The sequence below is a fragment of the Vulpes vulpes genome, chromosome 12 (assembly GCF_048418805.1).
Source record: "Vulpes vulpes isolate BD-2025 chromosome 12, VulVul3, whole genome shotgun sequence".
Taxonomy (NCBI): Eukaryota; Metazoa; Chordata; class Mammalia; order Carnivora; family Canidae; genus Vulpes; species Vulpes vulpes.
This window is the reverse complement of record NC_132791.1, coordinates 147,898,019-147,922,213: the sequence shown is the minus strand read 5'-3', so window position 1 is coordinate 147,922,213 and position 24,195 is coordinate 147,898,019. Positions and strand designations below refer to the sequence as shown.

Here is a 24,195-nt window from a genome sequence, read left to right as displayed (position 1 = left end):
TGGAAGGCAGGCCACATGGTAGCTACCCAAATCTTACCAAACAACTTAAGTGCATAGTGATGGGCTGGAATTGAAGATTTTGGTGCAAATCTCAGTTGTGCAATTTACTGTACAATTATCATGGAGCCTGCTTAACTGATGTAAAGCTCAGTTTCTCACTTGTAAAAAGGGATTAATTCTAATATCTGTCTTAGAGGGTTTTATGAGAAATAACAGGCACACAAAGGTTTTGGGAACTCTAAGATGCAACCCAAATGTGCATTATTATGGTTGTTTTGAAATTCCACTGTTGCTTCAGGAAAGTCACCCCACCGAGCTGATGTATACCTCCTGCCAAAACAAATCTCCACATGTGATTTTATCTAGCATCTCTCAAAGTCCAAATCCCAGATGTGCTAAACAATAACCAGAGAGTAAAGATATCACGCCATTTTGAGGATCTTAGTGGGATATCAAAATGACCTCTTTTACATTAGAAATTTGTGACAGTAAAGTTTTGATATCAACTGACTTGAATTTGATTCTTGGATATGCCGTTTATTAGCAGTTTAATCTTGGGCAAACCTGCTTGAACTTTTTTTTTTAATTCCACTTAAAAAGTAAAATAATTTGTTATAGAGGTGTGTTTAGGAAATATGATACACATTGGAAGTTACCTAGCGTAAATCCTCACACATAGTTGTGATAAGCATGTTGCTAGTGGGGATTTCGATGGGAAATATACACTTTATTTTTTAAAATTTTTTATTTAAATTCAATTTGCCAACATGTAACACCCAGTGCTCATCCCATCAAGTGCCTTCCTTAGTGCCTGTCATCCAGTCACCTTATCCCCCCACTCCTTCCATAACCCTTTGTTTCCCAGAGTTAGGAGTCTCTCATGGTTTCTCTTCTTCTCTAATTTTTCCCCACACAGTTTCCCTCTTTTCCCTCATAATCCCTTTCACTATTTCTTATATTCCACATATGAATATAGATACTTTAAACTTCTCTTTGCTGAGGGGTCCCCCAGCCAGCTCCCCCCTTCTCAGTTTTACTTCTCAGCTTTGTCAATGACCTATCAAGAATGTCCCCACCCCTTGGCCTAGAAATTTCAGAACAAATAGGTCTTTTCTACAGGGAGTAAGTATTTTGTGCCCAGGGCCTGGGAGATGGAGGGGGATGGGGGACCTGTTCTGTATAACTTTAGGCTTTCAGTGATATACCATCAGCCTGATACTTAGTTATCTCATCTCAAAAGAACACAGCAACTGGCCCAAATAACCCCAAATAAGCAAAACTGTCCCAGAGTAGCTTAAGTGCTAGTCACGATGTTTGGTGTTTGCACCCAGGTCTACCCATCAGTGTAGTGGTTCTACTAAATGGTTGGATCTGCTGAATCATATTTGAGGGGGTGCCATCTGTCCCTCAGATATTTGCCAAGCATTCTGTCATTGCTTAGTATTGTGCAGTGCATTTGGGGTCACACACAAGTGCAGTGAGACGGTCTCAGCACCCTGCAGAGCTCATTGTCCAGTGGGCATTATGACAGGGTGTGCCAAGTGCCTCCTGGAGGGTGCCGTTGGGAGCCCTAGAGAAGGGTGCTTGGAGGGGCAGTCAGGGGAAGCTTCCAAGGGAGACGTATTCAAGCCAGGTCTTAAAGGATGATGAAAAAGAAGCCAGGAAAAAGTGGAGACATTCCACATAGAGGGAGTAGGGGTGAAACAAGGAGGCCATTGTGGAAAGTAAGCCCAGAGGTTTAGACCTTAAAATAGAAGTCTTCATAATTCCTGTATTATAGGAAGGGAGGAGGATGGCAAGATAGCCGGTGGTGAGTTATCACCACATGAGTCCTTAACCCCCGTTGCTTTCTTTTATATACAGGCCAGCCTAAGATGCAGTCTAAGAATTGTCTTATGACTCTGGTAGGAAGGGAGAATCATGGGACTTAGGCTAGCAAACCTAAAAAGCTATTTATAAGGAGGACTGGGCCACAGTATTTGTCCAGTAATGCATCAAAGCTCTGTTTGCTGACTGTCTTTGACCAGCAGAATATATGACCTATGATAGTCTGTGTATGACCCGATGTTTTCATCAGGGCAAGTCTTGTACTGTGGGTGGGTTGATCTAAATCCATATTGTAGAACCTGTGATGATGCACAGTCCACTCAGTTAAATCACACATTTACAGACACAAAAATTTACCAAAAAAAAAAAAAAAAAAAAATTAGACATGCATTGTAGCTATGCTGTTTCCTCTAGATCTCACCCTGATATTAGTGAAGGGTGCTGGGTGGGCCATGACCCTTTTTTCCTCTTGTTAGCTTTAAGTCTCTGTCTTCCCCCAACTGTTTCTCATCACTTTCCTGCCTCACACTGAAGTTTGCTTCTGGGAATGAGCGTCTGTCTGTCTGCTGCCTGTCGGCTCCTCTTGGAAGCAGCCTAAGTGTTGGGCCTCAACCATATGGACTAACCAGCTCTACTCCCTTCACTATTGCAGTTTCTAGCTCTGTTCCTAATTGTTATTGCACAAGTTTGTGTGCTCTAGAAATTAAATGCCAGTACTCAGGCAGAGTGTGCTCTGTTTTGGATGTCTTGTGGTTTGGGGAATCGTCTAATGTTGATAGTAAATTTATAGTTGAGGTTGGTCTCAGGGCAGGAGACCATGTACTGGGCCACTGCCTGGAAAAGCTCATCTCTGCCCTCAGAAACTCCAGTCACAGAGCTCATAGAATGCTCTTACTTCAACAGTGCAGGCATCAAATATTTAGCGACTGTCCACTCTTCTAATTCCAGGTACCAAAGTTCGAAAATGTCTTTCTCCTTCTTCACTGAGCCAGGGCGGAGTGTTTGTATATTCCAAGCCATGGTGCATACTGCATTATTTAGTGCTAAGAACCAAACATTCTGGGGCAAAGAAGAGGGATACCTGTGGGAAGAAGTCTATGCAAGGGCCTCTTGCTCAGACCAGCCACCCTGCTGCAGAGTGATCAGCTGTCCTTGGAGCTGGGCTTGCCTTTAAAAAAATTATTTATTTTTATTAATTTTTAATAATTTCATAGGGCTGCTGTACCAAAATACAACAAACAGTGTGGCTTAAAACAGAAATTTACTTTCTCACAGTTCTGGGGCTTACAAGTCCAAAATCAAGGTGTCAGCAGGGCCATGCTCCCTCTGAAGGATCCAGGGAATCCTCCCCTGCCTCTTCCAGCTCCTAGTGGTGGCCATAGTCACCAGTGAGCAGAGCTCCAGTCTCTGCCTCTGGCCTCACTTGCTTTTCTTCCCTCTGTGTTTCTGTCCCCAAATTTCCCCTTCCTTACATTAGGTTTATGGCTTGCTCCAATCTAGTATGACCTCATTTTAATTTGATCACCTCTGCAGAGACCCTTTTCTCAAATATGGTCATATTCACAGGCATCTGGGGTTTGAAATTTAACTTTTTTTTTTTTTTTTTTTTTTTTGTGGAATTTTCAACCCACAGCCTGGGCTCTATCCACCAAATGCAGGTGGGCTGTGCTGGCCACCAAAGCTCATGTGCTTTGCCCTTGGGATCTGTTTTCATTTTCTAGTTCAAATATGCTTGGTCATCCAGAGGAATCAAACAGCTTAAGCATGAGCTTGGGCATTAAAACCAACGTTGAAACCTGCCTTCCCAGTGTATTACTTGCAAGATGTGGAGCAAGTCATTTCACTTCACTCAACCTCATTTCCTCTTCTGTAGAATGGGAACAGTGAGATTATCTGCATCACTAGGCTGTTATTGAGCCTATATGAGAACCTACATGTACGCTCTGCACTGTGCTATATGTTCTCATTTAATCTTTTCAGTAACGCTGAAGACACTGATATTTAGACCCCTGTTTCACAGTTGAGGAAATAGAAGGTAAGTGATTTACCCAAGATCACTAAGATACTAAAAATTATCCAGAGTTGGGATTCAAACCCAGATTTCCACTATGCTGCATTCGTCAAGGTAGACTTTTCTTTTAAGATTTTATTTTTTTATTTTATAGAGAGAATGGGGGAGAAAGAGCACATATAAGCAAGTGGAGGGGCAGAGAGGCAGAGGGAGAGGAGGAGGGAGAGAATCTCAAGGAGACTCTCCTGAGCACAGAGTCAATCTCATGACCCTGAGATCATGACCTGAGCCAAAGTCAAGAATTAGATGCCTGAGCCACCCAAGTGCCCCAAGATTAGACCTTTTTTTTTTTTTTTTTTTTAAGATTCTATGTATTTTTTTGACAGAAAGAAAAAGAACACAGGCAGGGCATGGGGCAGAGGGAGGGAAAAGCACACTCCCCCCTGAGCAAGGAGCCTGATGTGGGACTTGATCCCACGGATCATGACCTGAGCTGAAGGCAGATGCTTAACCCACTGAGCCACCCAGGTGTCTGCCAAGGTAGACATTTTGAATAAAGTTATCTAGAGCTGTAATCTGAGGGTTCCCAAACTTTTCATGTTGTGGTCCAACTTGTTATTTCTCTGAAGCCTTGTTTGCACTTAAGCCTTAAGGGTGGGAGAGGGTGCCTCGATGCAGCCAACTTGAACTGCTTGCTTTTCATCCCAGGAATTCCCATACATGGTTCAGAGTAGAGAAAACATGCACAGTTCTTTAGATTGCTGTTTTATTTTATTTATTTTTTTTAAACTTTAAAAAGATTTTATTTTTTCATGAGAGACACAGAGGAGAGAGAGGCAGAGACACAGGCAGAGGGAGAAGCAGGCTCCATGCAAGGAGCCCGACGTGGGACTCGATCCTGGGACTCCAGGATCACACCCCAGGCCGAAGGCAGGTGCTAAACCACTGAGCCACCCAGGGATCCCTAGATTGCTGTTTTATTTTATTTTTTATTTTTATTTACTTATGATAGTCACAGAGAGAGAGAGGCAGAGACACAGGCAGAGGGAGAAGCAGGCTCCATGCACCAGGAGCCCGATGTGGGATTCGATCCCGGGTCTCCAGGATCGCACCCTGGGCCAAAGGCAGGCGCCAAACCACTGCGCCACCCAGGGATCCCTAGATTGCTGTTTTAAAAGCTATTGTTGATTATTTGCTGTTCACATGGCCACATACTACAGTAAGAAGCAGCATAACATGATGGTTGTGTGTGGGCTCTGGAGCCAGATTGCCTGTGTTCAAAATCCATCTCCACAATATCGCAGTTATTTGGCCTTGGGCAGATTATAAATGTGTATCATCTGTATCCCCAGGTGTCCTTGTCCCTAAGATGGGGCTGGGAATGATAGCATTGATCTTAAGTGTAAAGATCTAATGAGCTAATTCTTATAAAGCTCTTGGAACACTGCCCAACACACTGACCTACTGTGGTTATTTCCTGTATACAACAACCTCTAAAGCAGGTGTCGTCATCTCTATTTTACAAATAAGAAAACTGAGGCCAGAAAGGCCGTACACAGCCAGAGGTGGCAAAGGCAGGGTTCAGACCCAGGCCCACCTGATTCCAAAGCCCTTTGGTTAGAGCAGGGGTCGTAGATTCCCTACCACACCCCCCCATACCTCCCACACACTGCCCGCTGCCTTTCCCTGGCCCATTATACATGTTCACCACCCAGACCCTCCTATAGCATTGATTGATTCCTGCCTGGTCTAGCATGCTCTAGAGATCAGAGGCTGTGTTAGAAGGATGTGATCTGTCCTTTTCAACATGTCTTTCTGATTTTGGTAGTTTGGGTAATGTTTATTGAGTGCCCCTCTCTGGTTAAGGCATGGTGATAAGTACTTTACATGACTTTTCTCATATACTTTCAGATTTTTTATTTATTTTACTTTTTATTTTTAAAGATTTTATTTTTATTTATTCATGAGAGACACAGAGATGGGGCAGAGAATAGGCAGAGGGAGAAGCAGACTCCCTGCAAGGAGCCCCATGCAGGACTCGATGCCAGGACCCTGGGATCACACCTGGAGCTGAAAGTAGACGCTCAACCACTGAGCCACCCAGGCGTCCCTCCTTTCAGATTTTTTAAAGGGAGCTTTACTATCTCTATTTCACAGAAACTTAGACTCACAAAGATTCCACAGAAAGACATCCCCTTTTTGTGGGCACCTTCATTCACTTCCTTACAGCTGGACATCCTAGTTTTTCCAGGCTGTGCAATTGAGAAAATCCTTAATAATGAGACAGAGAACCTCACCAAACCTTTCCCCTTATTAAAAGCCCAGAAATCCCACTGTGTTTTAATCATTTGATAAAGGGCCAACCACTGGCACAAAACTAGAGGGGGCATGATTCCCATTGTATTTGAAGTGAATGGGGCCCCCTAGAGTCGTGTGATGCCACTAAGCCCAGCTAGTGTGCGTCCTTGTGAAGTCGTGAGAAATCTTGCATGTTTTTCCATTTTCCACCACAAGAGGGAAGCATGCAACCACAAATGATTTGAAAACAAAGCAATTCTTTAGATCTACTTCTTAAGCTAATTAGTTAATTAATTTTTACTTTTTTTTTTTAAACTGAGGGGTTTCCATATGTAGTTTCTGGTAATATCCAGAATATAGGAAAATGTTAGCACTAATGAATATTCTTAAGGGAGTTAAATGAAAATTTTCTTGAGAATGCTCCAAAAAGGAAGTAAAAGACACATAAAAATTCTATATAAATTGCCATTTTTATAGGTCAAAATGGTTGAATATTGGCAATTTCTTTTTTTTTATTTTTTAAAAAATTTTTTTAATTTTTTTTTTTTTTTTTTTTTTTTTTTTATGATAGTCACACACAGAGAGAGAGAAAGAGAGGCAGAGACACAGGCAGAGGGAGAAGCAGGCTCCATGCACCAGGAGCCCGACGTGGGATTCGATCCCGGGTCTCCAGGATCGTGCCCTGGGCCAAAGGCAGGTGCTAAACCACTGTGCCACCCAGAGATCCCAATATTGGCAATTTCTAATAAAACAGGAGCCCTCCTCCTAAGTGCAGTATGTAGGAGAAGGTCTCTCAAGCCTTGTGCATCTTCAAAGATTGTTTTTAGATTCAACCACATGAATTAAGAATGGCATTTTTGGAGATGGGGATTGCCTTCCTTACCTTCTCCCTCACCTCTGAGAATTCACAACTCTCTCTTGATGTTCCAGATTAGCACTTCTTACTTTTTTTTTTTTTTTGTAATGATTTGTCAACTTACTGCTTTCTCTTTAGACCAAAAGTTTCTTGACAACTTGAGTCTGTCCTCTTCCCATGGTGCATGGTGTTTGGTGAAATGAATCCAGCAGTTTATGTAGTAACTGCTGGGTATGTGGGTGGATAAACAGATGGACAACAGACTGACCAATGCTAAAGGATGTATCTGCTCTGATGCAACCATTTTGTCTTTAATTTCAAAATATGCTCTAGGAGTCTTTTTTTTTTTTTTTTAGGATCATTTTTTTATTTATTCATGAGCAACAGAGAGAGAGAGGCAGAGGGAGAAGCAGGCTCCTTGCAGGGATCCCAACGTGGGAGTCAATCCTGGGTCTCCAGGATCACACTCTGGGCTGCAGGCAGCACTAAACCCCTGCACCACCAGGGCTGCCCTGCTCCAGGAGTCTTTGAGCCTGAGATTCTGTGCAACTCTGAGCCATCCAGCCCTTGGGATTCTTCAGACTTTGTACTTTCTTTATCATTTAATATAATTTCTCCTTTTCTTTGAAGGACATTTCCTAACTCTGTTAAAACACATATACTCATAGATAGGTATGAAACACAGCTACGTCATTTCAGATTGATTCAAGGCAGTAATAAAGGCTAACACTTATGTAGGACTCACAAGGTGCTAAAACCAGCTATCCTATTCTTTATCTTTATTAACTCATCGTGTCTTTATACAACAAACGATGCAGTATGTACTGTTTTCTTTCTTTCTTTAACTCTTTAAAGGATGCATTGTTTAAATTGAAGTACGATTGACATGTAATATATTACTTTGAGGTGTACAGCATAATGATCTGCTTATTTGTATGTATTGCAAAATGATCACAGTAAGTCTAAGTAGGTGTTATTTTCAGGTCCCATTTTAAAGATGAGAAAGTAGGAGTACCAAGAAGTTAGATATTTTGCCCAAGATGACCCAACTAGTAAATGTTACTCTGCCTTTCACCTTGCTGTTGGCTGGCGTTGCTCAAAGGGAGAAAGAGGACGACTTTCCTCTCTTCCTCTTCTTGCCTGGGTGAGACAGCAGATGGCTCAGAGCTGGCAAATGGGAGCCACACACCACTGAGCTCTGCTCAATGCTGGGAAGGGCTGCAAGTGGTGGCAAGTAATAGGAAGCTGGTCAGACTACGGTGAGTTGCCAGGAGGATTGCTCTAGAAGGAGAAGTGTCTCCCAAAAGCCGATGGTAGAGTAGAAGCAGAGCCTCCCAGGAGCCTGAGATTGGAGGAAGCTTGGCAGCCACTCCCTGTCTACCCGCTGAGTTTATCTCAGCTTTGTTTTCCTCTCTCTCTCTGCAGACTCGGTTGTCAGTGTAAGTTGGTGGGTTTCTGTGTGTGTGTGTGTGCATGTGATCTTAGTTATAAAGTCATTTACTCAAATTCCTATGAACATTGCACATTTGTAAATCAAATAGGCTTATATACTTCTAAAATTCTTTGTCTTACAAGCAAATCTTGAAAATATTCAAGTTGTTCTCATATAATCTAATAATAATAACAGCAGATACTTTTTTTAGGGCATCCTATACCAGCTCTGGTTTTAGAACTTTCTGTGTATTACCTCATTCAACCATAGCTGCACACAGCGAGTGAGCTAGGGGGTCTGTTATTCTTCCAATTTTTACAGATGAGGCCATGGACACACAAAGAGGCTAAATGACTTTTCTGAGGTCACACAGCTAGTGACCAGCAGAGCTGGGTTTCCAGCCCTATTCCCTGCAACACTACAGCAAATTATCTGCATCTGATGATTGAAACTTCAAACTGTGGAATGGTACAAAATTTTCTTGCATGTTCCAATGTTTATAATTTTGATAAAATTCTCTTACCTCCTTAAAATTGTAAGTCAAAATAGGTTACTTAACTACACATTATAAATTGGAAATGCAAGACTAATCTGTTAGATAAACTAATACCCCAGATTCTCCTAACATATTTAAAATAATACCCCAGATTCTCCTAACATATTTAAAATACCAAATATACTTAGATTTTCTCCCAAACTTACTGCAAAAATATTAATGCTACAAGTCTGATTTATTTTATTATTTGTATACTATGAGTTTGATTTATTTCATGTGCATACTTAATTCTAAATCTTTCTGTGTCTAAATATGCCCTCTTCAAGGAGCATCTGGGTGGCATATTTGGTTGAATTTCCAGCTCTTGGTTTTAGCTCAGGTCGTGATCACATGGTCATGATCTCACAGTTGTGAGCTCAAGCCCTGCATCAGCTCCACACTCCACTCAGAGCCTACCTAAGACTCTTTTTTCCCTCTCCCCCTGCCTAACTCCCCATGCATGAGCATATGTGCATGCACTTGCTCTCCCTCTCTCAAATCAATCTTTAAAAAAATGCCCTCTTCAAAAACCAGTCTCTCACCCCAAATAATTAGGGGTGACCTTTCCAATTGAATTGGGGTGACATTGTCAGCTGACTGAAGTGCGTGTTGACCAGAGATCGGGATATGAAACCACCCCTGTCCAGAACACAATGCCAGTAGGGAGTCTCAAGCAGCTTTTGTTCACAGACCACATTCCCTAATTCTCATGTCTAATGAATCCGCAATCCCTACCCTCTTGAGGAGATTCATCTAACCTATTTTATGCTTGATCCTATTCTGAATTGTTTTCCAATTCTTTCCGTACATTGGGTCTACAAATCTTAGAGACATCTAGATGATTCATAGTTGCATCCTGCATGTAGCATTCAGGTATTCTTACATATTATGTGACTGTCAGTCATAATTTATGGATATTCTCATGATATGACTGTCCCTGGCCCACAGCTCCTGAGTTTACCTATCTTCTCAGTTCAAAGACTAACTGAATCAAATCTGTATACTTTTGAGTCCTAATTCTAGATACCTGGGAGGGAAAATATGATTGATCTAGTTTTGGTCAGGCATCCACTTCTGGTGATCATGGCCTGGCATCAGGGTCCTATAGTAGAATATGGCTAGGAGCCTACTCTTGTGTGGTGAGTAAGGGATAGTTCTCAGAGAAGAGAGGGGATAAATGGAAGGAAGATACTATGTGTAGAAGGAGTCAGAGGAAAGAGGCTGTTTGGGTGGTGTCTTCATGATGGAGGGAAAAATTCCAACAGGGCTCAGAGTAGCCCAAGGACTCAGAGTTGAAGTCTTGTGCAGGAAGCCGGCAGAGGAGCAGCTCTGGGCAAGACCCCATTGATCAGGATTGTCAGAGCTGCCTCAGCTGAGGAAGGAATCTGTTTTTGCATCCTTGTTAATCTTTTTCTAGTCTCTCCTTCTCAAAGCTATTTGATGTACCACTGGCAGCCAATTCATTTTCCAAAAACATACCAGTTTAGATTCCTTTTGCTTAAAAATTTCCATAGATTTCAGTACCTACAAAAGAAACTTTAGTGTGGTTCATGAGATTTTGTAATCTTGCCCCAACTGTTTCTCCTGTCTCACCCCATTACTGTAACCTCTCAAGAGCCATAGGTCTGTTCATGTACCTCTGGGACAGGGCCGAGGCTACCACATGAGGGTGGCTTCTCTGACATAAACTTAAGAACAAAGGTCCATGCTCTTCTTTCTCTTCTCCACCTCCTGAATATGAAAAAAAAATTCCTAATTTTATATCATTTTCTAGTTCACAAAGGCTTTCACAGACATTTGGTGAGGTCTTCATCACAAAAATTTTGTGAGGCAGATATTATCCCATTGTAGAGATAGGGAAATTGAGGATTGGAAAGGTGAGGGGGCTAACAGTTACTGACATTCTACTAGATGCCAGATGCAGCACTAAGTGTTTTCACATATGGCACCTGATTCAATTCGTGGAACAACCTTGAGAGCTGTCCCCATCTTACAGGCTTAGTTCAGTTAAGTAACTTGCTCAAGATTAAATTTCTTATGCAGTTGAAAGTCAGAGATTTGTATCTGGCTTCTAAACATGTGGTCTTTGCATTATCTTGCAATGCGTAGCCTGGGCTAACATTTACTCTGTGCTTCCATACTCTTGGTGGGAGAAGTGAATGTTTCCCATCCATTGGGTCACACACCTGAACCACTCAAGCAGGCACCCACACTGTCACAAGGGCAGGGCTTCAGGCTGGGGGTCTAATGATCTCTGCTGCTTTTGGCACAATTAATAGCTTTCATTCTAGTGCTTACCCCAGAGACAGGGTTAGCGGTCCCTTTCCCCATGCCTAGTACTGTGGCATCAGCTAAAGAACGTAGTTAGCTACCCAATAAGTATTTACTGATGGAAAGAAAGCCAAAATGAATAAAGGATGGGCAAGCTTGCAGTTTCCATTGTGTTCTACTAGGGAGGTATCTGCAGCTCACAACAGGAGTTGGAAGTCTTTGTGAGGCCGGGAGCAAAGGGGTTCATAACTCTGCCATCGTGAAATTGATTGTACCCAAGACCAGTATGAAAGTTCCTTGTCTGAAGGGAGTAATCCTTAAATCCCCCATATGGTTTAAATGTAATTTGTGTCATTGTGAAGGAGTACTGGCAACGCAGGTGAATTCATTAGGCCAAATTGGGTTCGCTATGCTCGACAGTAACGTTTCCGAAGATGAAGTTCAACCTTTGCTGGAGAAGCTAAAACAGATGAGTTTCTTAATCGCTGCCCTACTTAGTCTGAACACCGTAGGAAGCTTCATGTTCTTACCGCCCCTTCTTTTTTACCACACTTCACAGCTCATCTAACATTGCTGCTTCTGGTCATATTTTTATATGGGGTTGAGTTCTACAGTGTCCATAAGATGATGGCTCAAGCCCATTTTTAGAATAGAAGCTTTTCTAGGGCAAGGGTTACTTACATCTTTTTGCTTTCGTTTTGCATATTGACAGACACGGTGCCAGACATATGTAGTTTCCGGCCGCGTTACTCTCTGTTCTGGGGTACAGAACTCTTTCCTGTGGAGGCTTGGAATCACTGTGCCCTTAAATTGCTGGGTATTTACTGACATGTGCCAGAGCCATGAGAGAGGGAATCTTCCCCAGTCCATGCCTCGCTGAAGAGGCTCATGCACAGGAAGGTAAGAAGGCCCACAATCCTGCCTAGATGTTTCCTGCAAGAAGGATGCAGTGGTTCAGCCACTGCTGAACTTAGTGATCTGATTCCACAGGGTAGACACATGATCTCTCTTGATGCTCAGTGACTGCTATCTGTTTCCTTCTGTGTTAAACAGTTTTTAAAATATGAAGATGGGGATCCCTGGGTGGCGCAGCGGTTTAGCGCCTGCCTTTGGCCCAGGGCGCGATCCTGGAGACCCGGGATCGAATCCCACATCAGGCTCCCGGTGCATGGAGCCTGCTTCTCCCTCTGCCTGTGTCTCTGCCTCTCTCTCTCTCTCTCACTGTGTGCCTATCATAAATAAATAAAAATTTAAAAAAAATTAAAAAAAAAATAAAATATGAAGATGATCTACATGGGAGGTATATTTAAAAATCTTGAAATTAAGAGGCAAATAATAATCAACCTCAAGATCGCATATCAGGTACCTAGAAGGTTCAGATTGGAAAAGTACCAGTATTACTAAATTTGCAATATTTCCTTCAAAACTACTTTGGAAAACTGTTATTTTTTAACTTTTAAGAATCAGAATAGTTACATTTGGAATACTTTCTGTATCAGTTTTTAGATGCATTAGAAACTGTTACTCGGTCCAGGTTTAATTCTGGAAAAGTGCAGCTTTTTATAAACTTAGAGTGTAAAAAAATATTTTTAGAAACAAGTTATGGTTCACACAAAAACACTGGTAAGCAGAGGTGTTCTAGCTTGTGATGTGGCTACAGGCTTCAAGATAAAAAAGCAAGTATTTCCTATCCTTTGAAGCCAGCTCTGTTGGATCTCATGCTGTGAACAAACCTACTTTTATGCTTATATTTTTTTTGTACTGAACATCTATTTTGAATTTGCATGATTATACCTTGATTCTTCATAACTTCTCATTCTATGAAATTGATTTGCATTAACTATAAACAGTAAATAAAATCAATGCGTGGGCAAAAAACTAACAAAATGTTAACTCTCTTAGTTCCAGCTTCAGGAGGAGCTTCACTGAGAGAGTGGCAGACCAGCAGCAGAGAACATGCTGTAATGTGTGGGCAGAGAAGCTTCAGCTGGGGATGTTGGAGCACCCTTATGACCAACTGCCCCTCAGTCTACCCTGGGATTTCAAGAACTTGTTAAGAAAACTACCAATTATGTGGTTGGCTGCTCTGTTATTCCCAGTGAAAAGATTATTGGGTTGATATTTCATAAATCTTGATTATTAAATATGTCAAGACACATATGCTGGCCTAATTTGCAAACCTATCTAGAACCAGATAAAACTTGGCACCAAACTTAAAAAAAAAAAAAAAAGAATTAAAAAAACTGTTTATTGTAAATCACAAAACAGTGGGTATGTAAACTGCTGTTAAAACAGCAAGCTTCTCTGCTTATGTCTCTGCCTTGCTCTGTGTGTCTCTCATAAATAAATGAATACAATCTTTAAAAAAATAAATAAAAACTGCAAGCTTAGTTCATAAATTAGTTTCTAAAGAATTTTATTTTTAAAAAGTAAATAAAGACCCCAAATAAATTATAAAAAGTGTCTTTTGGCCAACTGGTTTTTTCCTTAATAGATGTAGTCTTGTGAATTGTTTTAATGTTATGTCTCAGTCTTCCCTGCCCTTGGGCCAGTACCATTTGTCACTTGAAGGAGACCAGGCTTCCTTGCCAAGTGGCTGCTTTTGGCTCTTGGGCCTGTTCATTCAGCTGGTCCTGCACAGAGCAGCCCCCTAGTAAAGGAGCATTCTTGATTCAGAGAAGACAGTCTGCTGCTCCCCATCCTGTTTGCTTTTGGACCTTGCTTAATGAGTTAGTCGAAAAATAGCCAGGTTTTGTTTATCAAGGGATTATTCATGTTTCACGTGAAAACCTGGACTCCCAGTGTAAGTCAGACTCTCTAAACATGTAGTGTAACTAATCCTGGTTTACTTTTTAAGCATCCTTAACAAGTTCACCAAAACCTTGACAATGAAGTTTCTTAATTGTCAATTTCTGCTGAGCTACATACAAAAGACACATGTATGCATTTAAATAGATCATTGATAAAATCTGAGGGACCAAATGGAGGTTGGATGTTAAATTTATTCAGGTAGAATGTCTTAAAAACATCTTAGGTTTAGTCCAAATGCATAGGACTTAATCTGCTTCACTAAAAATATTTTCTTAAAAGCCAAGTCTATTTAAAACTGAGAAAATGAGGGGTGCCTGGATGGCTCGGTGGTTGAGCGTCTGCCTTTGGCTCAGGTGTTCCCGGGGTCCTGAGATCAAGTACTTCATCGAGCTCCCCATACGGAGCCTGCTTCTCTCTCTGCCTATGTCTCTGCCTCTCTCTCTCTGTCTCCCATGTATAAATGAATGAATGAATAAGACTGAGAAAACAAAAACAAAATTTAATCTTAAGTTTGTATTATTTTTCCAGATAATAACTTGATCAAACCTCGTGCACTTAAAATACTTTTTTCCCCTCCCTGTGTTGCTTACATTTTCAAGGATTTGGTGTATCTCCATTCCCATATTTCCTTAAGTTCCAGGGACTGACCAAGGTGTTGATCATTCAGGGCATATTTGTAGATATCGGTTCTTCTAGAGCCGAATTACTGTTTTGTTAAATCCTTTGGTGGGCAGTGAATAAATCTGTTCTGTTGGATGACTTCCTTCCAACTGGAATTGCATGTGGCTTGTAAAAAAATTACTTGGGTATCAAAATAATGGTGATATAAGGAAACCAGAGGTAACTGAGATCCCTCACTTCCATTTTAAGATTGACCTTTAACTTGCTAGATGGCATGGGCCAACTGTAGCAGCAGATGGCCTTCTCAGTGATGAGTACCCAGAGAGGCTCTGCTCTAAGGAGTGTTGGGAGCAGAGGGAGCCACACCAGGGTGTCCTGTTCAGGAGCCTGTTTCTTGGGACTGCACTGGCTGCATCTTTGCCTGGGCTCTGAGAGTGGAGTCTGGCAGGGATCCGGTGTTTGTGACTAAAGTCCGCCACATGCAGTATCCTTTGGAGCTATCTAACGGGGAGATGAGGCAAAAATAATTGAAGGGTATTCGGCGTGGTTATGTGGGCAGAAGTGTCTTCACCAAAACAACTCTGAAGATGTGGTGTGGGTGTGGGTGGGCGTGTGGCCCGTAACTTTTCAAAAGGGGTGACGACAGCAAGGAATTAACCCAGCTTCCTCATTGAGAGTGATCGTCCAGGCACGACCTCTATTTTAGTTACTCAGATGACACTGTTGCAGCTTCAGATCGGACAAACTATTTTGAGGACCCTTGACTGTTCTCTGGACACCCGCTGAGCCAAGTGGTGAAAATGAAAGATGAGTGATTTTGATGAATGGATTTCTGGGAAATACAGAAAAATGGAAGAAGGGCCTCTCCCCCTGTTGACTTTTGCTACTGCTCCCTACTACGACCAGAAACCAGGAACTAGTGGATTACGGAAGAAAACCTATTGTTTTGAGGCGAAGCCATGTTATCTGGAGAATTTCATCCAAAGTCTGTTCTTTTCCATAGACCTTAAGGATCGCCAGGGATCCTCAATGGTGGTTGGTGGAGATGGGAGGTATTTTAATAAATCGGCGATAGAAACAATAGTGCAGATGGCAGCCGCCAATGGGGTTGGTATACGATAATTATTGTTATGTATCTGGCTCTCCACATATGTTTCTTTCTTCATTTTGCAGAAATATACAAAAGTACAAAGATTAATATGTTGTTTACACTTCAGTTCTACTAACATCCAGTTAGCGTTTTGTTGTGACTTCAGAGAACATATATTGGGATATTACTCCTGAAATTACATTAGTCACATTAGGGTATAGGAATGTAAATTCGGCTCCTTATGTGTTGTACTTTTTGCCTTTTGCTTGAAAAAAATACCTGTTGCTTTTGAGACATTTAAAGCACACCCCCAGCCTTCAGCTGTCTTATCTACATTCTAACCTAGTCCCCAGGGGTACCCTATCCTGTGTAAGAAGGCTCTAATGAGTGGTGGAGAGAGAAGGATTTTGTTTTCTTTCAATGGCTTCCTTGTTGAAGTTCAGTCATTTGTCAAACAGGAGAACAAAAGCCAGGGCATGCTGTTGTTTGTGGATCCTGGTAGTCATGCAGAAATGCCAGGAGGGAATTGGAAAATGTTAGGTGTAAGCCTACCAAGAGGACCTGTTACAGGGGAACCTGCTTATAATGACCTTGGACACAAAGAAGCCCTGTGTGCGGTGAATTTGTGCAGTAGGGTAGAGTTAATAACTCCTGTAAGACTATAATATAAGGAGGCTCTGCTAGGAGCTCTGCTTTGTGAAAAACTGCATTGGCTGAATTAGTTAGCCAAATCAGAAGGAATCTTGCACCAGTCTCAAGGATTTGCAGGAAGGTAGGCATCAGGACATTCTGTTTTGGCTCTGCAGATTCCTCCATGTCACCAAAAACATATTTTTAGTGTTTTCGATTATACTTAGCAATAATTTGGAGCACACGGTCCCTCAGAATTTATAAAAATTTAGCATGGCAACCAAGTGTGTTGGGCATTCATTGTCAGTCTATTTTAATAATATGCCAAGCAGATGTGATTGCAAAACCCAAATTAAAAACAAAAACACACCACCAAATTAAATTTTAAAATGTTTATAGATCCTATTGTTTATAATGCAAAGTTTCCTTCCTACCCCGTTGCGGAATCTGAATGCCTCTCATGTAAAAATTGCTGATAAAGCACTCAAATATGAAATTATTATGAAGCATACACATTTTTAAGATAAAATGTGACATGCTATAAATTTCACCTTTGAGGAGAGCTGCAAAGGGAATGGTATTAAGATGCTTTTAATCTTGAGAGAAAGAACGAAAGGAACATTATTTCTTCGCATATATCTAGATCGTTGAGTGGATCTGGTACACTGTCCCCTTTGCTGTGATATATTTGACTTCATTTCATTTTTGTATGAAGCTGAAGGATGTGGAAGAGGTGGTAGGAATGTGTAATTTAGGCAGACCCTATAGACTTGCTCAGATTTACGATCTGAAGTTTTGCTAAATAATACATTTAAGTGATAATAATTGACTAAATATGGTAACTGCCTATTTGTTAGAGCTGTGGCAGCCAAGCAATATTTTCAAATCTTCTCAAGAGCATTCTTTATTAAAAATAGTGTTGCATTTAAAGCAGTCCTGCAACCAAACTGAATTATGTAAAACATTTATTAGAGGACCAATAAAGCACTTTAATCTGATAAAGCCTATCAAATCCTAGATGGTCTGATTCCTTCTTTTCCTAACATATCCTCAGTTCTGACTATTTTCACATCCCTTTGCTTGTGGACAGAGCTCTAGGGAGGAAATGTAAAGGAAAGAAAATTCATTGCCACAGATTTTGGGAGAAGTCAGTGTTTTTTCCTCACCCCTGTCAATACCCACTCTACACTTAAGCTGATTCTTGGAAGGCTTTTCAGCCTATTGAGCTAAATGAAGATCATTTCATTTTTTTCTTTTTATTACACTTTTATCTGGGACACTTATAGATCGTGGAACATAATTTGCCCTTATTAGGAGTTTCCCCTTTGTTTTTATTTGCATAGAGCTGTCTGCATTTACAGGAATTTTTTTTTTTTACATGATGCTTCTGTGAGCTAAGAAGTACAGGACATTGTAATGTACAAAATAAGACGTTAGTGGGGCCCTGTATATAATACTGATATCTCATTTTGGTCCCCAGAACTTTAAACTTAGAGATATGTTTAGAAATAAGAATATGTATGTATGACTAGCAGGGCAAGAAAATGGAACTTATTTTTTTGTGAAATATAAGAAAACACCAGGCCCTATTTATTTATTTATTAATTATTATTATTATTATTTTTTTTTTTACCAGGCCCTACTTTTTAAAAGGAAATTTAGTTTGCACTCTGTTGTGTTTGAGTACAAAATGGCAGGTAAACAGTGAGGTATCCTTTCTGGTAGTGTGAATTATGTCACTTGGGAAAGAGGGGTGGGAGGAGAAAGGAAAAGTTTGATGGACTTTGAGTACTGGGTAGAGTGAGTTGGTTGACACTTGGGAGACAAGGAAGGATTTTTCTTTTTAAAAAAATTTTTTTTTTAAATTATTTTTTTGTGTGGTGAGCTATACATAAAATTTTAGCAAGTCAACCATTTTTAAGTGTGCACTTATATGGTATTGATTACACTCACCATATTCTGGAACTGTCACCATTATCCATTTCCACAGCTTTTTTCTCATCCTATCTGAAACTCTCTCTACTCACTAAACAGTAACTTCCCATTTTTCCTTCCCCACCCCCTGGCAACCTCTGTTCTACTTTCCGCCCATGAATTTGCCTCTTCTATGTGCCTCGTGTAAATGGAATCCTACAATACTTATCCTTATGTGTCTGGCTTATTTTACCTAGGTATTGTTTTCAATGTTTATTTATGTTGTAGCATGTATCAGAATTGCATTCCTTTTTTAAGGTTGAATAATATTCTGTGTGTATACCATATTTTGTTTGTGCATTCACCTGTTGATGGACCTCTGGCTATTGTGAATAATTCTGCTATGAATATGGGTATACAAGTTACCTCTTTGAGTCCCTGCTTCTTTTGTGTCTATAGCTAGAATTGGAAAATCTGTATCGTATAGTACAGGAAAGGTTTTTGAGTAGAGGAGAGACGCAGAAGTATGGTTTAAAAAGATGAACTAGGTGGGCCTGAGTTGGAAGGCTGGATTCAGCCAGGGTAGAATAAGGGAGGTACAGGTGGAAGAGAGAAAGGGGAGCCTGAGTCAGGAGCTGTGGCAGTGCTCCAGACATTGTTAAGGGAAGGAGGGTAGTAGAGTAATATCTCCTCTATATTGGGTTGAGGATTAATATTCCCAAGTGGGATTCACAGGGGAGAGTCTTCTTTGAGAGTAGAGACTTGGATTAGCTGTTACCTCTTCTTAGGCTGAAGAGAAGGAAGGTACCATGGACTTCCTTGCTCTGGTCTCTTGACTTTCTTATTCTTACTCCCAATATACTCCCCTTGTTCTTGGACCATTACTGACTGCAGATTTCACAATAACGAATGGTAGAGTAAGAGGTGACTCGGGTGGTGCAGCTTAATATTCATTCGTCAGTCTCCCTTTCCATACCAAATACATATAAAATCCGAGTACATGTCAGTATGCCTGATGTGCAAGTACAATTTCCAGATAACTCCATCCCCACTCTGGCTAATTAAATTGCCATCCTTAATTAAGCTCCTCCTACTGTTCAACCATATACTTTCACTCTTATCAAAACCACACCCAGAAACTGCTGGAAGGATGAGATGTTACTGTTCCCACTGTATTGAGTTAGTGGCCATCGCTGGCCACTAATTTGCCACGTGACCTTGCCCTGTCATCTCTCCCAGTGCCTCCCATACCAACTTTCCATAAACACTTATTGCTTTTGGATGGATGCAAGAATAGACAAATGAGCAGCATCATAACTTTGGACCTCAGCTTCTTCATCTACAAGACAGTATGAGGGAGCAGCTATGAGAATGAATCAAAATGCCATGGGTTTTAGAAAGCAATCTGTGGCTCAGGGATAATCATTAATCTTGATTTCACACCATCCACAGGTCCCTCTAGTCTATAGAGGAGCCTCAGTATAGCATCTACCCTGGTTATCACCACTTCCTTACAGAGACAAGGCATAACAAATGTATTAGTCTAACAAACACTGTTCTGAGATGGACAAATGAAAGCCAAGAAGCAACTGAAATGAACTGGCTGCTTTCTGGGAGGTGGTCGACAGCTGAAGGGTTGATGGTAAGACAGACAAGCTTTCAGTGACTTGTAGGGGGGCAAAGGTAACAGTACCAGGAAAGTTTTCCCAGGGAATCCAAGTATCATCGATACATTTTCTACCATAAGTTATTTCTTCAAGCCTGTTTATCTGGGCTGGGTAAAAAGAAATAACAACCAGAAAAGTTTAAAACATTCCTGTACCTTTCTTCTCTCAAAACGGAGAATGGAATGAGGGCACAAACTCCTAGTTTTATGAATCTTTTTATGCAGTAGTTAGGTTTTCTCCAAGCATGTTAAGGGAACTGATGGAACTTCATCTTTTCCAACTTGGGTCATGTTGAAACAAATATAAATTATATTTTAGTGAAGGAGGATTTAGGAGCTGTGCTAATAGCATCTGTGAGCGATATGGGAAGATGAGTTAATAACACAGCAAACTACCACCTGTAGCCCTTTCCTGTGGGCGGTTCTGACTGGTTTAATCAGGAATAACTGCCAGCATCTTCTGCCGTAGGCCCGGCAGGTCACCCAGGTACACCCACACACAGGTGGGTATGTCCTGCTTTGAGGAAGCCACCATATCAAAATCCAGGCTTGGCCAGAAAGATGAATTTATGAGGTGCATTTTGTAAAACTCTTCATATAAAGTTTGCCCTTTTTACTTTTTAAGAAAATTCTAATTTACATAAAGCCTTCTCCTTGTGTAGAATCCCTTTAACTAGCTAAACTTATATCCTCTCCCTCAATGTAGTTTAAAAGTATGATTGAATTGGATAAAAATGTGGGTTTTCTAACAATTTTTCTTTTTTTTTCTTCTAACAATTTTTCAGCGAAAATGATGAACCTGTTCTGGAAAGACTCTTTCAAATACTCTGTTTTCTTGCCAGAGCCTTAGAGCTCCCCCAGACCATACACTATTTTAAAACTACAGAGTCCCAAAACACTATCTAAAGGAATGGCTTTGTGTGAAGGAATGGCTTTGTTCAGCAATGCTGATTCTATTTAATAATAATAATATTCTACTTCATAATAAGATAATAATAACCCAAGATAAAGATGTTTGTTAAAGAACACCTTTTCTGGTTCAATACTATTTCTTTGTCCATCTGCATGTTGTTCTGGTGTTTTTTGTGCAGTAGCTCTGGATTTATCGATGTTAAAGTGTGTGTGTTCTGAATTTCTTCTCTTAGATTGGTCGCTTGGTTATTGGGCAGAATGGAATCCTCTCTACCCCTGCTGTATCCTGCATCATTAGAAAGATCAAAGCCATTGGTGGGATAATTTTGACAGCCAGCCACAACCCAGGAGGGCCCAATGGAGATTTCGGAATCAAATTTAATATTTCCAATGGAGGTGAGTTTGCTGTCATTTTGAGGATAGTCAATTTATGTTCATTAGGATAAACTAATAACTGAAGCCTTGGAAGGCCAGGGTTCTGGTTCTGATCCTTAGGAAAGGAGTTCTTTGTTTCCTTTCAGTGAAAGTAGAATGCTTCTTATTCTGCTGTACCTGAATATGAGAAGCCATACACGAATGCTCATTAACATGATATTTTCTTCTAGAAAATTTTGATACTTTGCTGCCTAAATGATGGAATGGCAAATGTGCTGGTGAAAAGGAATTGACAAGCTCTGTGTTCTTTGCATTTTTGAGTCAGCTCCACAAAGTGACCCACGGTTCACTGTTTGATTTCCAGGTCCCGCTCCAGAAGCAATAACCGATAAAATCTTCCAAATCAGCAAGACAATCGAAGAATATGCAATTTGCCCTGACCTGAAAGTAGACCTTGGAGTTCTGGGAAAGCAGCAGTTTGACCTGGAAAACAAGTTCAAACCATTCACAGGCACGTTGACTTTCCTGCCTCTGCTCACTCTAGTTCCAGCTTCAACAGTTTGCCTTCCAAGGTTTTAATAAAATGGGTCTTCAGTTTTGGAAAGATCATGGTCACTAACCTCTGCATGCCTTCATTAGCAGCTCTGCGATTCGGTCTGGGAATCCAGAGACCTGGGCTCTCTGGCCCCTGCTGGGTATCAGCCCTGTGACTTTGGATAAATCCTTTTCAACTTTCTCGGCCTTGGCTTCCATAGCCATAAAATGCATAGCCTTGACCAGAAGACCTGTAAGATGACCTTCATAGCTAACTTTTATTGAGCTTTTATTGCATCCTGAGCTCTTAACATGCATTATCCTGCTTTATTCTTGAAGAGCCCTTGTGAGGCCAGCACTGTCTCAATTCAGTGTTTCCAGATGAGGAAACAAAGGTTGGGAGAGGTTACACGACAGGCTCAAGATCCCATAGTCAGTGAGTGGTAACCAGATTCAGACTCAGGTGTGAATGGTTCCGAAGACTGGGCTTTGAATCTTTTTTTTCCTGCCTTAAAACTCATTAAAGTCAAAATAAGCCTTCTTGGGGGCTAAATTGAAACTCCCTACATAGGAAACTGTGGTAGACACTTTGTGGTTGAGTGCCAAGGTATTAACGGTAACTGATGGAGTAAATGTTTATAACATTGTTCATATTAACACGAGGATGAGATGGTTAGTAATGGGACTTGCGTTTGGACTGTTCCAACATGTACTCATTCCTCTGGATTGCAATTTGATGGAATGCATTTTTTTGTTTGAACCTACACATCAAGAGCTGGCAGTTGCACCCTACCAAAGATAAACTAGCACCTTGGTATACCTTGAAGACATTCTTAGGGTTTAGAAAACACCAGTAGAGAATTGCTTAAACTCTTAATGTTTTGAAAATGTTCAGACCCCTGCATGTCCTACCAGAGCAATACTAAGTCCTTATATTTGTTTTATTCCTTCAGCAGTGCATGTGAAAAGTGGTTTATTAAAAAATTTTTTCCCTGCTTTTTTTTTTACCATTAAGTCCTATGGAAATTGGCCTAGAAAAAGGAAAGAAAAGCGGGCATTACGTTTTCTGTTACTTGTGACACCAAAATATGCTTCTTACGGTAATAGGCGAGGAGTGAGTGTAGCAGCAGAGCAGAGTTTACAGTCAGGCAAAACTCTGTCAAAAACCCGAAGTGTGGGGATCCCTGGGTGGTGCAGCGGTTTCGCGCCTGCCTTTGGCCCAGGGCACGATCCTGGAGACCCAGGATCGAATCCCATGTCGGGCTCCCGGCATGGAGCCTGCTTCTCCCTCTGCCTGTGTCTCTGCCTCTCTCTCTCTCTCTGTGTGACTATCATAAAGAAAATAAAATAAAAATAAAATAAAAAAAACCCGAAGTGTGCCCCATCCCAGCTGTGTGGGCAAGTTACTTAACCTTTCAGACTCAGCTTTCTTGTCTATAAAATAAGATTAATAACATTTACCTCTCAGGAATATTGTTAGTATTGAAAAAAGAGATCATGTAACAGCCCAGGTGTATTGGAGCTACTTGATAATTATCCATTTATTTATTCATGAGAGGCAGAGAGAGAGAGGCAGAGACACAGGCAGAGGGAGAAGCAGGCTCCATGCAGAGAACCCAATGTGGAACTCGATCCCGGGACTCCAGGATCATACCCTGAGTCAAAGGCAGACACTCAACTGCTGACCAACCAGATGTCCTGATAATTATCCATTTAAAATAACTATTGTGGGTTTACAGAAATATAATCATTTCAGAATATAGTGTTTCTTTTTTTAAAAAAAATTTTTGAGACAAGGAGAGGGAGAGAGAGAAGCCTAAGTATGCTCCACGCTCAGCACAGAGCCCGACACAGGGCTCAATCTCACTACCCTGAGATCATGACCTGAGAGCTGAAATTAAGAGTTGGACGCTTAGCAGACTGAGCCACCCAGGTGCCCTGAGGATAATATTTCTTAATGTGTTTAGTTCCCATGTTTTAATGTTGCTTTATTCTCACAGTGGAAATTGTGGATTCAGTGGAGGCTTATGCTACAATGCTGAGAAACATCTTTGATTTCAATGCACTGAAAGAACTGCTTTCTGGTCCAAACCGACTTAAGATCCGTATAGATGCCATGCATGGAGGTATGGAGCCATTTTCCTTTCTTTCTCTCAGAGATATGAAGCTGCTCTCTACTTTGTATATCATAATGCTTTAACATGCCTTTTCTCAAGACTCTCTGTGGCATGGGTTTCTAAATGGTGATTTTGCAACCATATCAGAGCATTATTCACATAGATAAACATCTAATTGTTGGCAGCAAAAACAGTAGAGGCGTTCCTCATGGTAAAGTAGGGCTGCGAAGATCAGAGTTTCCACATTAAGCGTCAGGTTTTGAGTGCAACTGTTTCTGTGGATGCTTCCTCCCCC

General features: G+C 41.0%; 1 protein-coding gene and 1 long non-coding RNA gene across 4 annotated transcripts in view; both read left to right on the top strand.

Annotated features, from left to right (window-relative positions):
- The window catches only part of PGM1 (phosphoglucomutase 1), a 64,060-nt gene that overhangs the window by 13,314 nt on the left and 26,551 nt on the right, over positions 1 to 24,195 (top strand). For 2 of the 3 annotated variants that reach the window (XM_026006934.2, XM_072730725.1), the window contains exons 2-4: positions 21,108 to 21,270; positions 21,614 to 21,760; positions 23,784 to 23,909. In XM_026006934.2, coding sequence (XP_025862719.2) covers positions 21,108 to 21,270; positions 21,614 to 21,760; positions 23,784 to 23,909 — 436 coding nt within the window. Of the gene's footprint in view, positions 1 to 14,921; positions 15,770 to 21,107; positions 21,271 to 21,613; positions 21,761 to 23,783; positions 23,910 to 24,195 lie in introns of those variants that run through there. The other variant, XM_072730724.1, reaches the window with a different exon arrangement.
- LOC140594746 (uncharacterized) lies at positions 11,943 to 13,690 on the top strand. Its single transcript, XR_011995965.1, has 2 exons — positions 11,943 to 12,130; positions 13,133 to 13,690. It is a non-coding gene; the product is annotated as an uncharacterized lncRNA (long non-coding RNA).